Source organism: Scyliorhinus torazame, chromosome 3 (genome assembly GCF_047496885.1).
Source record: "Scyliorhinus torazame isolate Kashiwa2021f chromosome 3, sScyTor2.1, whole genome shotgun sequence".
In the NCBI taxonomy this organism is placed as follows: domain Eukaryota; kingdom Metazoa; phylum Chordata; class Chondrichthyes; order Carcharhiniformes; family Scyliorhinidae; genus Scyliorhinus; species Scyliorhinus torazame.
This window is the reverse complement of record NC_092709.1, coordinates 207,960,080-207,975,689: the sequence shown is the minus strand read 5'-3', so window position 1 is coordinate 207,975,689 and position 15,610 is coordinate 207,960,080. Positions and strand designations below refer to the sequence as shown.

Here is a 15,610-nt window from a genome sequence, read left to right as displayed (position 1 = left end):
AAATTGAAATGTATTTTTAAAATGGCAAATGATTAGATTGTCTATCTCCTACAATACAAAACTTATTTGATTACTTGCCCATCATTTCCTGTGCCCCTCCATGTCCACCCTCAGTCACAAATTTGTAGTGTAGCTGTGTTAAAATGAACAGCTAGGGTTGAATTAAATCCTGTGTATTCACTTGGGGTTCCTGACACCCCTCCCTTAATGATAGAAATTTATTGCATAAAATAAGGCAGGTGACTTAAAAGTATCTTTCTCTTTAGTACCTTGAGAATAGGAAATATGCTGTCACCTACTTATTGGAAGAAGTGATTGCAAGGTATCTTTCTGAAGAACTGCGTGAAAGACAAAGTGTTCACAACGAAGAAACCGCAGAACTTTCAAAGTAAGCTATTAATCATAAAATATCTTGTACTGCTAAAGATGAGATTTTAAGAAAGTGATCCAGATAGAATTCCTTTTTGATTCAGCTAAGGAATGGCAAGAGATTATTATTACTGAGTATATTCTGGACTGCCAATCTGTATTTTATTTTAAAGTAGAGAAATTAGAAGGGGCCATTGATATTAGTGTCGTTATTATGGGAGATTTTTAATATTCACAATGGGCTGTACTAGGGAAAAACAAATACTCTTTAACTCTTGTTGGCCATGGCTTTTTCTGTGGCGATTTTGTGCCTGGTCATTGGTGGACCCATTATTCTGTGGTGATTTTGTGTTTAAAGGAACTAACTGTGCTGCAAATTGTACATTAATTCTTGCATTTAAGTTTATGGTCCCAAATGAGTGGGGGAGGCTAGAAAATCCTTTACTCGTGAATTGCTTAGAATGTGCTACAAAATTTGCCAAAAGGTGATTTAGACCATAAAAGATGAAAGCAGGAGAGTGGAATCACTAGGTGACTTGTGTGGAGGAAAATGGGCTGGTGGCTGGGTTTTATGTTGTAAGATTCTGATAAGCTCGTGTTGGTATTTTATATGTATAATTAATGTTAAATTTGATATTTGAAATTGTTATATTAGTTTTATGCAGAAACCTGTATAAAGTTTGCCCATGAATGAATTTGAAAGAAGAAGCTTGTATTTACATAGTGCACGAGGAGATTTTCATTGGTGTTAATGTAAGCCTACTTGTGAAACTAAAGATTATTATTATTTAACGTCACACCATCCGAAAGTGTTTCACAGGCAATGCAGTACCAAGTATAGCCACTGTTGGCAGTAGGAAATGCAGCAGCAGGGTCCCACAAACAGCACTGTGATAATTACCAGTTAATGTTTTTAGTGTTGTTGAAGGTTAAATATTGACCAGGATACAGGCAATCTCTGTTGTTCTTCTGCCAGAAGTGTGAATGTAGCACTCTCTTCTCACTGGGTATCTATCTAAATTTTGTGCTCGAGACCCCAGAGTGGGACTTGATCCTACAATTTTCTCACAGGCGTAACAGTGCCACCTCTGAGCCAAAGATGGATTGGATTGGATTTGTTTATTGTCACGTGTACCGAGGCACAGTGAAAAGTATTTTTCTGCGAGCAGCTCAACAGATCATTAAGTACATGGGAAGAAAAGGGAATAAAAGAACATACATAATAGGGCAACACAAGGTATACAATGTAACTACATAAGCACCGGCATCGGATGAAGCATACAGGGTGTAGTGTTAATGAGGTCAGTCCAACAGGAGACGAAAGAGGCCGACGTTGTGGCCTTTGCGTCCCTAGTAGCCCGGCGTAGGATTTTACTCATGTGGAAGGAAGCGAAACCCCCCGGACTGGAGGCCTGGATAAACGATATGGCGGGGTTCATAAAACTGGAGCAGATGAAGTTTGCGCTGAGAGGATCGGCTCAAGGGTTCACCAGGCGGTGGCAGCCATTCCTCGACTACCTAGGGGAACGTTGGAGGGAAGACAGATGACCAGCAGCAGCAACCCGGGGGGGGGGGGGGGGGAGGTGGAACGTTTTAGTTTATGTTAAATGATTAGTTTACCATGTTGATTAGCTATTTGTTCACTGTTAAATTTTCTTTTTTGTTATGTTTGTGTAAGGGGAAAAAATTGTGATTGAAAAATTTTCAATAAAATATATATATATTTTTAAAATGAGGTCAGTCCATAAGAAGGTCATTTAGGAGTCTGGTGACAGCAGGGAAGAAGTGTCTTTGAGTCAGTTTGTGCGTGTTCGCAGACTTCTATCTCCTGCCCGATGGAAGAGTGAATAAGCTGGGTGGGAGGGGTCTTTAATTATGCTGCCTGCTTTCCCCAGGCAGCGGGAGGTGCAGATGGAGTCAATGGATGGGAGACAGATTTGTGTGATGGACTGGGGCGGTGTTCATGACTCTGAAGTTTCTTGCGGTCCTGGGCCGAGCAATTGCCATACCAGGCTGTGATGCAGCCAGATAGGATGCTTTCTATGGTACTTTCTATCTGTAAAAGTTGGTAAGAGTTAATGTGGACATGCCAAATTTTGTTAGTTTCCTGAGGAAGTATAGGCGCTGTTGTGCGTTCTTGGTGGTAGCGTCGACGTGGGTGGACCAGGACAGATTTTTGGAGATGTGCACCCCTAGGAATTTGAAACTGATAACCATCTCCACCTCGGCCCTGTTGATGCTGACAGGAGTGTGTACAGTACTTTGCTTCCTGAAGTCAATGACCAGCTCTTTAGTTTCGTTGGCATTGAGGAAGAAATTGTTGTCGCTGCACCACTCCACTAAGTTCTCTATTTCCCTCCTGTATTCTGACTCGTCGTTATTCTAAATCCGGCCCATTATAGTCGTGTCGTCAGCAAACTTGTAGATAGACTTGGAACCAAATTTTGCCACGGAGTCGTGTGTGTACAGGAAGTAGAGTAGGGGGCTAAGTACGCAGCCTTGCGGGGTCCCGGTATTGAGGACTGTTGTGGAGGAGGTGTTGTTCATTCTTACTGATTGTGGTCTGTTGGTCAGAAAATCAAGGATCCAGTTGCAGAGTGGAGAGCCAAGTCCTAGGTTTTAGAGCTTTGATATGAGCTTGGCCGGGATTATGGTGTTGAAGGCAGAGCTGTAGTCAATACATGGGCAGCTGATGTAGGAGTCCTTGGTGGTCGAGATGCTCTCGGGATGAGTGCAAGGCCAGGGAAATGGCATCTGCTGTGGACCGGTTGCGACTGCATATTGCAGTGGATCAAGGCATTCTGGAAGTATGGAGGTGATGCGCTTCATGATCAACCTCTCGAAGCACTTCATTACGACTGAAGTCAGGGCCACCGGACGGTAGTCATTGAGGCACGTTGCCTGGTTTTTCTTTGGCACTGGTATGATGGTGGTCTTCTTGAAGCAGCTGGGGACCTCGGAGTGGAGTAGGGACAGGTTAAAGATATCCGCGAAGACCTCTGCCAGCTGGTCCGTGCAGGCTCCGAGTGCACGACCAGGGATCCCATCCAGGCCCGTCGCCTTTCGAAGGTTTACTTTCAGGAAGGCCGATCTGACTTCGGAAGCTGTGATGGTGGGTATGGGTGAGTTATGGGCTGCTGGGGCACTTGGTTACCTGCTCGAACCGCGCATAGAATGCATTGAGTTCATCGGGGAGGGGTGCGCTGTTGATGGAGATACTGCTCGGCTTCGCTTTGTAGCCCGTTATGTTGTTTAGTCCTTGCCACAACCGCCGAGAGTCTGTCTATGACTCTAGCTTGGTTTAATATTCTCTCTTGGCATCTTGGATGGCTTTGCGGAGGTTGTACCTGGATTTCTTGTATAGGTCAGGGTCGTTTGACTTGAACGCCTCAGATCTGTCCTTCAGTAGGGAGTCAATCTCGCGATTGAGCCATGGTTTCCGTTTGGGGAACGTACGTACTGATTTCTTTGGCGCGCAGTCGTCCACACATTTACTGATGAAGTCTGTGACTGTGGTGGCATACTCATTTAAGTTGGTCGCTGAGTTCTTAAAATATGGACCAGCCCACTGTCTCTAAGCAGTCACGTAAGAGCTCTTCTGTTTCCTCGGACCAGCACTGCACAACCTCTTAGCTGGATTCTCCCGCTTGAGTTTCTGCTTGTATGCCGGGAGAAGGAGCACCGTCTTATAGTCTGATTTCCCAAAGTGTGGTCAGGGATGGAACGGTAGGCGCCTTTGATTTTTGAATAGCAGTGGTCAAGAGTGTTGTCACCCCTGGTGGGACAGGAGATGTGCTGGTGGAATTTTGGCAGTACACTCTTGAGGTTGGCCTTGTTGAAGTCTCCGGCCACGATGAACAAGCCCTCCGGGTGTTCTGTTTCGTAGTTGTTTATAACTGTGTACAGTTCGTCCAGCGCCTTCCTCACTTCTTCCTGGGGTGGGATGTAGACCGCTATGATAATGGCTGAAGTGAACTCGCGTGGAAGATAGTATGGGCGGCACTTCACGGTCAGGTATTCCAGGTCCGGGGAGCAGTAGGTCGCCAGGGTCACCACATCCAAGCACCAGGAGGAGTTAATGAGGAGGCACGCCCCTCCACCCTTGGCTTTGCCCGATGACGCGGTGCGCTCCGCCCGGTGAATTGAGAAACCATCAGGTTGTATGGCACAGTCCGGTGATGCGGGGCTGAGCCATGTCTCTGTGAAACAGAGCACACAGCAGGCTCTTACTTCCCTCTGAGAGGTAAGTCTAGCGTTAAGTTCATCCAGCTTGTTTTCAATCGCTTGGATGTTTGCCAGAAGTATGCTGGGGAGAGGGGTCTTGAAACCGCGTTGCTTCAGTCTAACCTGCAGACCGCCGCGTTTCCCTCGCTTCCTCGGGCTGCGGCTGGATGGTCCCAGGATCTGATGGGAGAAGTCTGATCTTGTGGAAGGTAGATGGTTGCGTCTGGCGGGTCCAGGGTGCTGGCAGGGTCCCGGGCGCTGGTTGAGGTAGAGGGATTGCTAGGGGGGCATGTTTGCGATCCGGATGGGTCCCGGTGTTCTGCGGGCATGGGAATACCTTGCAGCGCGTTCGGGTCCTCGCGTGGGGTCTCTGCCATTTAGGGGGTCCTGGGTCGTGGGCAGGGGTTTCATGAGGCAGGTTGGGCTGAGTCCCGTGGTCTGTTTCCTCCCTGGGTGCTCCTGGGGTCGGGTCTTGAAGTAGGCCCAGTCGGGCCTCCACGTGGATTTTTATTTCTTCCATCTCTAGGTAGGTTGGGTAGCTGGGCGGGTCACTCCGGGTCGGATCGCTGGGCGGGTCTCGGGGTCAAGTTGGACCTGGTCTCGTCGTCTGGTCAGGAGCTCCGGGGACTGGGCAGGGCGATCCGGGGGCTGTCGTCGGTTGTTAGGCTGGGTTGGGAGCTCAGAGGTCCAGGCCGGCGCCAAGTCGAGGTCAGGGCATTACTTCAGGTTTGGGTCCGATCCACTTCCAGGTCGTGAAGGTCAGGTCGGGGCGGGTCAAAATGTCTCCACAAGCCTCGGAGGATGTTCAAGCGTGCAAGAAAAGATAAAAGAGAGAGGTTAGTAATAATGTTAGTCTTAGAATTAAATTTTAAAAGATTAGAACGAGTATAAGTTAAGTAATAAGTGGCTCTGTTGGGAGAGCTCGCAGAGAGTCGCCTTGCTTCGGCGCCATCTTCTGGCACTATTTGTCTTTGGTTATTTATCACTCTCTTATCTGAGGGATAACCATATCGCAGGATCACAGGGCCATAGGAAATAGAAGCAAAAGTAGGCCATTCTGCACCTTGAGCATACTCTGCCATTCGATTAGATCATGGCTGATTTATCTGATCGCACTCCCTATTTCCCTCGATGTCTTTAGTATCTCAAAATTTATCGATCTCTCGTCTTGAATTTACTTGATGACTGTGCCTCCACAGCTCTCTGGGGTAAAGAATTCCAAGATTTACCACCCTCTTGAGTGAGGAAATGCCTTCTCTTCTCGGTCCCATATGGTTAATTCTTATTCTGAGTCTGTACCCTGGTTTTGGAACTTCAGCCAGGGAAACCTACTTCCTGCAATAAACCCTGTTGAACCCTGTATATTTCAATGAGATAGCCTCTCATTATAAATTCTAGAGAATACATCCCCAGTCTCCTCAATCTCTCCTCGTGCCATCCCTGGAATAGGCTTGGTGATTGCACTCCCTCCTATAGCAAGTATATCCATCCTTGGGTAAGGAGACCAAAACGTGATATTCCAGGTGTAGTAACACAAAGCTGTATACAATTGCAGCAATACATCTTTACTTATTCTCTTGCAAGAAAGGCCAATATACCATTTGCCTTCCTAAATTGCTTACTGCACCCGCATGCAAGCCCCTTTGGACATTGGCACTTCCCAATTTCTCACCATTTAAGAACCACTCTGCTGTTTTTCCATATTTTTTACACATTGTATTCCATCGATCTTGCTCTTGCCCTGCAAGAACCATTCCGCAATGTATATAATTGTGGAAGATGACCGCCAATGCATCCGTTATCTCTACAGCCATCTCTTTCAACCCTTGTAAATCATCGTGTACACATGTATATCACCTAATGAGAATTGGTCCTGGTCCTGCTAAGATGTAGCTAATTTGCCTTGTACAGGTCCCACCTGCCCCAGTGCCTCAGAAGTCCTTCATTCTGCACCATCTCTCCAGTCAGACCTTGGTTGATTTTCTCTGTCTGCCAGTTTCAGTACTCACTAGCAGGATGTAATCCTGAGACTATTGCTTTTAAACTCTTTCCGAACTCTCATTTGCTTTCAGGACCACGCCCCTATTTTTTTTTTCCTTCAAAATTTAGAGCACCCAATTACTTTTTACCCAATTTCTTTTCCAATTAAGGGGCAATTTAACGTGGCCAATCCACTTACCCGGCACATCTTTGGGTTATGAGGTGCGACCCACGCAGACACTGGGAGAATGTGCTAACTCCACACAGACAGTGACCCAGAGCCGGGATCGAACCCGGGGTCCTCTGTGCCGTGAGGCAGCATTGCTAACTACTGCACCATCGTGCCGCCCTCACATCCCTATTTCTACCTGTCGTTCGTATTAATATGGACCATAACCACTGGCTGTTCACCCTTCCCCAAAAGAATGTCCTGCAACCGCTCAGTGACATTCTTGATTCTGGCGCCAAGGAGATAATTACCATCCCGCAGTCATGCCACACAAATGCCTCTGGTCCTCTATAACGATTGAACTCTCCCACCACAATTGCTCTTCCACTTTTCTCTCCTGTACAACAGAAGCATCCGTGGCGCCACAGACTGGACTCTGACTGCACTCTGGAGAACCATCACCGTTATCAGTATTGAGAACACAAAATTGATTAGTGAGCGAGGTGATCTTGGGGACTGATCCTCCTAGACTCTGGTAGTCACCCATTCCTCCTCTGCCAGTACCGTCTCAACCTGAGGTGTGACCATCTCCCTAAACATGCTATTCATGTGGCAGTGCTGCATGACTAAGAACTACAGTGAACTTGCCATTGCTCGAGTTCAAAGCCTGGAGCTCCATCTTCTGCATTTGATGAAACTTCCTGCACATGTAGTCACCTGGGCCACAGGAAGCATCTGTGACTTTCCACATGTTACAGGATGGGCAGTCCATGCGGCTGACCTGCCACACCTTTTAACTTTATAGGCTATTTATTATGAACCAGGAAACCAGTCCTATTATTCCTAATAAATTTTACTACAGCTAGTAAGCCTTAAAACCGTGCAAGTATTAAATTAGCCAAGTTTCGAAAGATAAATGAGCAAAATATTCACTAACCACCCACTTGCCTGTTTTCCTGTGATATCACATTTTGAATTTTTCTCAACACAGCGAGTCCACAGACTTGAGTCCTCTGGCTCCTCTGGTTCATTGCTCTCTGCGCTCTTCAACTCAAAGTTATGCAGCTACTTAAGTGAACAGTACCTCGTCTCCCCCTCATCAAATTCCCACGCTCACATTCTGTGATGAGCTGCATTCAGTGACCAGTTGTTGTCTTCCTCTGTGCTTGCTTAAGCGTGTATGATTAAATTATTCCAATTCGATGTTAGAAAATTTAACATGGCTGTTCAGTCTGATTTTAGTTCTGCTCTATTTAGCCTGTTTTTTGGTGGGGGGCTAAGTCAATGCAATGCGCAGGATGCCATATTTGAATATAATATCAATTCTTTGAGGAGGTAACAAGGAAATTAGAAAAAGGAAAACCAGTGAATGTGATCTATTTAGATTTCCAGAAGGCCTCTTACAAGGTGCCAGATAGGAGACTGTTAAATAAGTTAAGAGCCCATGGTGTTTAAGGGTAAGATACTGGCATGGATAGAGGATTGGCGGACTGGCAGAAGGCAGAGTGAGGATAAAGGGGCCTTTTTCAGAATGGCAGCCAGTGACTAGTGATGTGCCTCGGGTGTCAGTGTTGGGACCACAACTTTTCACAATATACATTAACGACCTGGAAGAAGGAACTGAGGGCACTGTTGCTAATTTTGCAGATGATACAAAGATATGCAGAGGGACCAATAGTATTGAGGAAACAGATCTGCTGCAGAAGGACATGGACAGGCTAGGAGAGTAGGCAAAGAAGTGGCAGATGGAGTATAATGTGGAAACGTATGAGGTTATGTACTTTGGTAGGAAGAATGGAGGCATAGACTATTTTCTAAATGGGAAAAAATTAGGAAATCAGAAACAAAGGAACTTAAGAACCCTAGTTCAAGATTCTCTTTAAGGTTAACATGCCAGTTCAGTCGGCAGTTTGGAAGGCAAATGCAATGTTAGCCTTCTTGTCGAGAGGACTAGAATTCAAGAGCAGGGATGTACTTCTGAGGCTGTACAAGGTTTTGGTTTGACACCAATTTGGAGTATTGTGAGCAGTTTTGGAGCCCTTATCTAAGGAAGGATGTGCTGGCCTTGGAGAGGGTCCAGAGGAGGTTCACAAGAATGATCCCTGGAATTAAGAGCTTTGTCATATGAGGGGCAGTTGAGGACTCTGGGTCCGTACTCATTGGAGTTTAGAAGGATGAGGGGAGGTCTTATTGAAACTTACTGAGAGGCCTAGATAGAGCGAACGTTGGAGAGGATGTTTCCACTAATAGGAAAAACTAGAATCTGAGGGCACAGTCTCATAAGAGACGATCCATTAAAACTGAGATAAGGAATTTCGTCCGCCAGAGGGTGGTGAATCTGTGGAACTCTTTGTTGCAGAAGGCAGTGAAGGCCAAGTCACTGAGTGTCTTTAAGACAGAGATAGATAGGTTCTTGATTAATATGGGGCGAAGGCAGGAGAATGGGAATGAGAAACATACCGGCCATGTTTGAATGGCAGAGCAAACTTGATGGGCCGATTGGCCTAATTCTGCTCCAATGTCTTATGGTCTTATTTATTATTTTTTTGGAATGAATGAGCAGGTTTATTTAAACAAAGGTGATCAGTGAACTCCCAACTCTATGGTAACACAATCACAAATAATGCTGCGGCAAGAGTTTTAGTTTTGTCAGTCAATGTTAACAGTCAACCTTTTTATATTCTGGACTCAAAGTTCTTAGATAGTTCACTGAAGTTTTGCATTTATTTTAAGCAGTTTAATGCTGGTATTGAAATAATGCTGATCTGAAAATCTAAAATGAAGTGTCCTTAAGACCCCTTGCTTGTGAGTACAGCAGTGTGGATGTATCAAATTTGCCCTTCTATTCAAGTTGCCCATAGTGGTTCTTCAATATTTTACAATATCAATGTGAAAAAAAGCTCATTCTTTCTACTATTCCTCAAGGCTCATTGCAATAGGATGTGATCAATGGCTTGTGGACTGGTTTCCCTTTTGGGGGAATAATATTCACTGTTTCTCTCTGACAGCCTCTGTAATGTTCATGGAAGGCTGGATATCCAGTCCAGTGACAGGGAACAAATGTGATCTGGCCCCGGGGGGTGCCCCCACGGTGGCCTAGCCCGCGATCGGGGCCCACCGATCCGCGGGCGTGCCTGTGCCGTGGGGACACTCTTTCCCTTCCGCCTTCACCACGGTCTCCACCATGGCGGAGGCGGAAGAGACCGTCTTATAGTCTTATTAAGAATTTTTTTTTTTTTAAACTACCGGTGACTTGGATAAGTATGTTTATAGTGTAATAACAATACTCCACAGGTACAATAACTTTTTATTGCAGTGTGGGTTTTTATGCTCTGCACTGTACAACAGAAATTATACGATTATGTGATCAAAATGAAGCATATTGTTAATTGCTGATTATCTTCAGGTTGAGCACTTTTCAGTGATACAGTCGGGGGCCTTCTGCAATCCAGCTGTGTTTCTTTCCCACAGACAAATGGGTCATAACTTGCCAATTATGGTTTCAATCTCTGTTTTCTTTTGCGATGAGAGAACATGAAAGTGTGCCATGGTGCTGATAACTGATATTCACTTGACTGGATTCTACTTCATAGGAAATGAATAACCCTGCAATATTTGTTCATGGAACTTAGAATGAACATAGAACCCCGATAGTGCAGGAGGCCATTCTGTCTATCGAGCCTGCGCTGACCCTCCGAGTCAGGGTGCTATCCCTGTCACCCCACATAACCGTTGGACACCGAAGGGCAGTTTAGCCTGTCCAATTCACCTAACCTGCACCTCTTTGAACTGTGGGATGAAACCGGAACACCTGGAGGAAACCCACGTAGACACTGGGAGAATTTGCAAACTCCACATAGGCAGTCACCCAAGGTTGGAATCGAACCCGGGTTCCTGGCACTGAGACAGCAGTGCTAACCACTATGCCATCTTCTGTATTGAAAGCTGATACAAAATATTTGTTCAACATCTCTGTCAGTTCCTTGTTTCCCCGTGATAATTTCTCTTTTCTCTGCCTTTAGCTATTTTCTTTTTTATACACTAAAGCTCTTGCAATCTGTTTTAGCATTTCCAGCTACGTTATTCTCATTCTATTTATTTCCTTTTAATCATTTTTTGGTCATCTTGCGCTGATTTCTAAGACTATCCCAATCCTCAGACTTATCTATATTCACAAAATCAATAACCTCTTCTTTTAAATCTAATATTGTCCTTAACTTGCCTAAGTTTATATTTTTATGCTTCCACTTTGTTATCTGATGTAATGGGGTGCAAAATCAAAAATTATTTGTTGGGGAAAGTAGGTTTTGAACCAAGGATTTGAAAGAACTTCAGAACTGTTTGTGAAATATTAAGTTCTTTTTATTGCTTTTTCTTTTCCAGTTTGACCGAAAATGTTCCAATTTTTGTGTGCACTATGGCATATCCTACTGTGCCTTGTCCTCTTCATGTTTTTGAGCCACGGTATCGGCTTATGCTTCGTAGATGCATTGAGACTGGTACAAAGCAATTTGGAATGTGCATCAGTGACTCACATAATGGGTATGTTGTAAACCAATTATGACTCTTATTTAAAGTTATTTGCAATTCGCCATTTTAGCCAGGCTCAACACCAGGGCTATATTACCACAAAATAACTCACCTTGAGCAATAAAAATACCAGCAATAATGTAATCAAAGTTTAATGTGATATGTTGCACACATTGGAGTCCTGGAGCTTTTACAGCATGGAATGTGTCCCTTCAGCCATTGTATCCCCGGCGGCCATCAAGCATCTATCTACTCTCCTCCATTTTCCAGCACTTTGCCCATAGACTTATATGCTATGGCATTTCAGGTGCTCATCCAAATACTACCTAAATGTTGTGCGAGTTCCTGCCTCTACCACTGTGGAATGGCACTGGATTTTTTAAAAGAACTGTGCAGAGTCATAGAGGTCTACAGCACAAAAAGTCCCATCGCATCTGCGCTGGTCAAAAGCTTGAAAGACGTAGAAAAGGAAAAGATTTAATCTGGAGAAGGATCTGGCTTTGACACAGCTTTCCGCTCTGAAAAATAGACTTAAGTACTTTCATGACAGTAATTGGATGTTATTAGGCTGAGGAAAATGACCTTGCATTCCAGGATGGGATTATATCTAAAATAATGTGCTTAAGCAGGGGATATCACCCAATATTGTAACATCATGACAGTGCAAAAACATCCTTTACTGAACATAGCCAATCTATTCCATTGTTGGATAAAGAATGTCTCTTGACCCCACAGCCTATCCAGAATTGCAGATGGTACCAGAATTAGAGAATAGTTAATCTGGTACAAGGCCACAAAAAGGAGCAAAGGGATTTGATCTACTGTGGAATTAGACTAAAAGTGGCAAATGGAATTCCTCATCTGCAAGTGTAACATGATACGTTTTGGGGAAAAAACTGCTGTAACCACACTCTGAATGGAATTGGTCTCATGGGAGAGCTGTGGGTTTGAGGATACAGCTTCACTGAACATTTTAAGGCAGAAACTTGGATTGATAGTCTCTTTTAGTAAAAGATCCGAATTCTGGATTTTATCAAGATTGAATATGAAGCCCCAGTAATAAAACCTTAACTGATATGAACTGATAGAGCAGCACGGTAGCATTGTGGTTAGCACAATTCACAGCTCCGGGGTCCCAGGTTCGATTCCCGGCTTGGGCCACTATCTGTGCGGAGTCTGCACATACTCCCCGTGTGTGTGTGTGGGTTTCCTTCGGGTGCTCCGGTTTAGAAACATAGAAAATAGAAGCAGGAGGAAGCCATTTGGCCACTCAAACCTGCTCCGGCATTCATTATGATCGTGTTGTTTCCATTAGCAGGGGAGACTAGGACCCGGGGGCACAGCCTTAGAATAAAAGGAGTCACTTTAGAACAGAGATGAGGAGAAATTTCTTCAGCCAGAGAGTGGTGGGTCTGTGGAATTCATTGCCACAGAGGGCGGTGGAGGCCGGGACGTTGAGTGTCTTTAAGACAGAAGTTGATAACTTCTTGATTTCTCGAGGAATTAAGGGCTATGGAGAGAGGGCGGGTAAATGGAGTTGAAATCAGCCATGATTGAATGGCGGAGTGGACTCGATGGGCCGAATGGCCTTACTTCCGCTCCTATGGTCTTATGGCTGATCATCAATTTCAATATCCTGACTCCGCTTCCCCCCCCCCCCCCCCTATATTCCTTGATCCCTTTAGCCCCTAGAACTATATCTAATTCCTTCCTGCAAATATACAATGTTTTGGCCTCAACTACTTTCTGTGGTAGCGAATTCCACAGATTCACCACTCTGGGTGAAGAAATTTCTTCTCACCTCAGTCCTTAAAGGTTTACCCCATATCCTCAAACTATGACACCTAGTTCTGGACTCTCCAACCATCAGGAACTTTCTTCCTAAATCTACCCTGTCTAATCCTGTTACAGAATTTTGTAAGTTTCTGAGATCCCCACTCACTCTTCTAAACTCCAATGATTATAATCCTAACTGATTTAGTGTCTCATATGACCGCCCAGGCGTCCCAAGAATCAGCCTGGTAAACCTTGGCTGCACTCCCTCCATTACAAGAATATCCTTCCTCCGATAAGGACACCAAAACTGCACACAATACTCCAGATGTAGCCTCACTAATGCCCTGTACAATTGCAGTAAAACATCTCTATTCCTATACTCAAATTCTCTCACTATGAAGGCACACGTACCGTTTACCTTCTTTACTGCCTGCTGTACCTGCGCGCTTACTTTCAGTGACTGATGCACATGGACACCAATGTCTAGCTGAGTATCCACCTCTCTTGATTTGCACCCATTCAATTAATAATCTGCCTTCCTATATTTGCTACCGAAGCGGATAACCTCACATTTATCCACATTATACTGCATTTGCCATGCATGTGCCCACTCACTCACTGTCCAAATCCCACTGAAGCATCTCTGCATCCTCCTCACAGCTCGCCCTCCCACCCAACTTTGTATCATCTGCAAATTTGGCGATAATACATTTGGTTCTCTCGTCCAAATCATCAATATATAATGTTTAACCAAATTTATGGCAGTCTTAAGACCCAAATGTGCAAATAGATCTATAGGTATGAACACACAATATGCTTGAAGTTCTGTAACACTATCAAGTTCTAACGTGTGATCATCCATTAGTCCAAATAGTATTTTAGAAAGAGTTTAAATCCAGATTTCAACAGGCTTGCAGAATCAGCAGATCAGAAGAGGACTCCATTATACCATAGTTTATAAAATATTATGTAAAAGAAAATCCTTATGCCTGTGATATTCAACTTGCAGACTTGTTTTGCTCTTAAGAGTAACACAAGCTCCCATATGTTCTGTGAAGGATGGAACAAGCAATATTTTCATTAAATTCAGAAGCAATAAGAGAAATGCCAATGCTGTAAGAAATAGGTGAGAGGACCAGAGAGCTTAACAAATGTTTCCTCCGGGTGCTCCCCTCGGTCCGAAAGTGTACAGGGTATGTGGATTGTCAGTGCTGAATTGCCCCTTAGTATCCAAAGGTTAGGTGGGGTTGTGGGATTAGGGCAGGGGAGTTGGCCTGGGTGGGGTGCTCTTTCGGAGGGTTGGTGCAGACTCGATGGGCCAAATGGTCTCCTTCTGTATTGTAGGGATTCTGTTCTATGAATTCATATAACTACAGATGATTGAGTGATATTTCTAAACTTGAAATCTGATTTAACCAATTAAAACTCAAAAGATGGCAGGGCCTGTGCGCTGTAGCTTGGAGGGTCCTGGTGAGCATCAGTGTGACTCATGACAATCACATCTGCACTAAGTGGCTGCAGCTGAAGAAACCTAAGCTCAAAGTTGAACTGGAGTCTGAGCTTTGGACACATGCATTGGGGAGGAGTTACCCGGACACTTTATTCCATGAGGCACTCACACCTTGGGCTTTTTATTTGTTCCGTGTTCAGGGATGGGTTTTGTGGCTACAAGTGAGCCAGTTATAGGAACCCAAAAGATGATTGTGGAGGTGCCTCAGCCCTGACAGTTGTCCAACAGGTTTAAGGTTATTGCAGTCTATGTGGATGAGGGCAGGCTGAGCAACTGAGGTGCAGGAACCATTGAAGTGGGAAGTGAAAACGAATGTAGCGTAAACTGAGAGATAGGTATGCTTCTCTGCAGTCAAGAATGAGAGACCCGGAAGTTGTGTTGTCTGCCCAGTGCCAGAATTAAGAAAATCTCTGGACGAGAGAGGAACTTGGCATGGAAGGATTCCATCACATTAGGCATCTCACTAGAGATTATCACTGACACCCAGAAATTGCTGTAAATCAGGAATTACATGAGGGAAGAATGTGAGAAAATTATAATCATAAAGGAAGACTTACTTGGCAATCTGCAGTTCCAACAATTTTCTAAGTCACTGGGTCCTGATGGATTTCATCCCAGACTCTTAAAACAAGTGGGTAGTGAAATAGTTATACATTGGTTTTAATTTTCCAAAATTCACTAGATTCGGGGAAGGTTCCCTTAGATTATAAAATAACAAATGTAATTTCTTTATTCAAAAGGAGGGGGGGGGGGGGGGGGTTAGAAACCAGAAACTTAACTACAAGCCAGTTTGGAGACAATGCTGGAAGCGATTATTAAAAATGTTATAAAAAGGCACTTTGTCAGGCAAAATCAACATGGTTTTGTGAAAGGGAAATTATGTTTAAGCAGTTTATTGGAATTCTTTAAAGAAATAACACTTGCTGTGGACAAAAGGAAACCAGTGGATGTACTGTACTTAGATTTTCAGAACGCATTTGATAAAGTGTCTCGTCAAAGGTTATTGCGGTGGAAAATAAAAGCTCATGCTGTAGGGGGTAACATATTGGCAT

The 15,610-nt window shown here is 44.4% G+C and overlaps 1 protein-coding gene across 3 annotated transcripts in view; it reads left to right on the top strand.

The window, feature by feature from the left end:
• Positions 1 to 15,610, top strand: part of lonrf1 (LON peptidase N-terminal domain and ring finger 1) — a 76,252-nt gene that overhangs the window by 22,882 nt on the left and 37,760 nt on the right. For all 3 annotated transcript variants that reach the window (XM_072496821.1, XM_072496820.1, XM_072496819.1), the window contains exons 8-9: positions 267 to 388; positions 11,126 to 11,284. In XM_072496821.1, the coding sequence (XP_072352922.1) occupies positions 267 to 388; positions 11,126 to 11,284 (281 nt within the window). The remainder of the gene's footprint in view (positions 1 to 266; positions 389 to 11,125; positions 11,285 to 15,610) is intronic.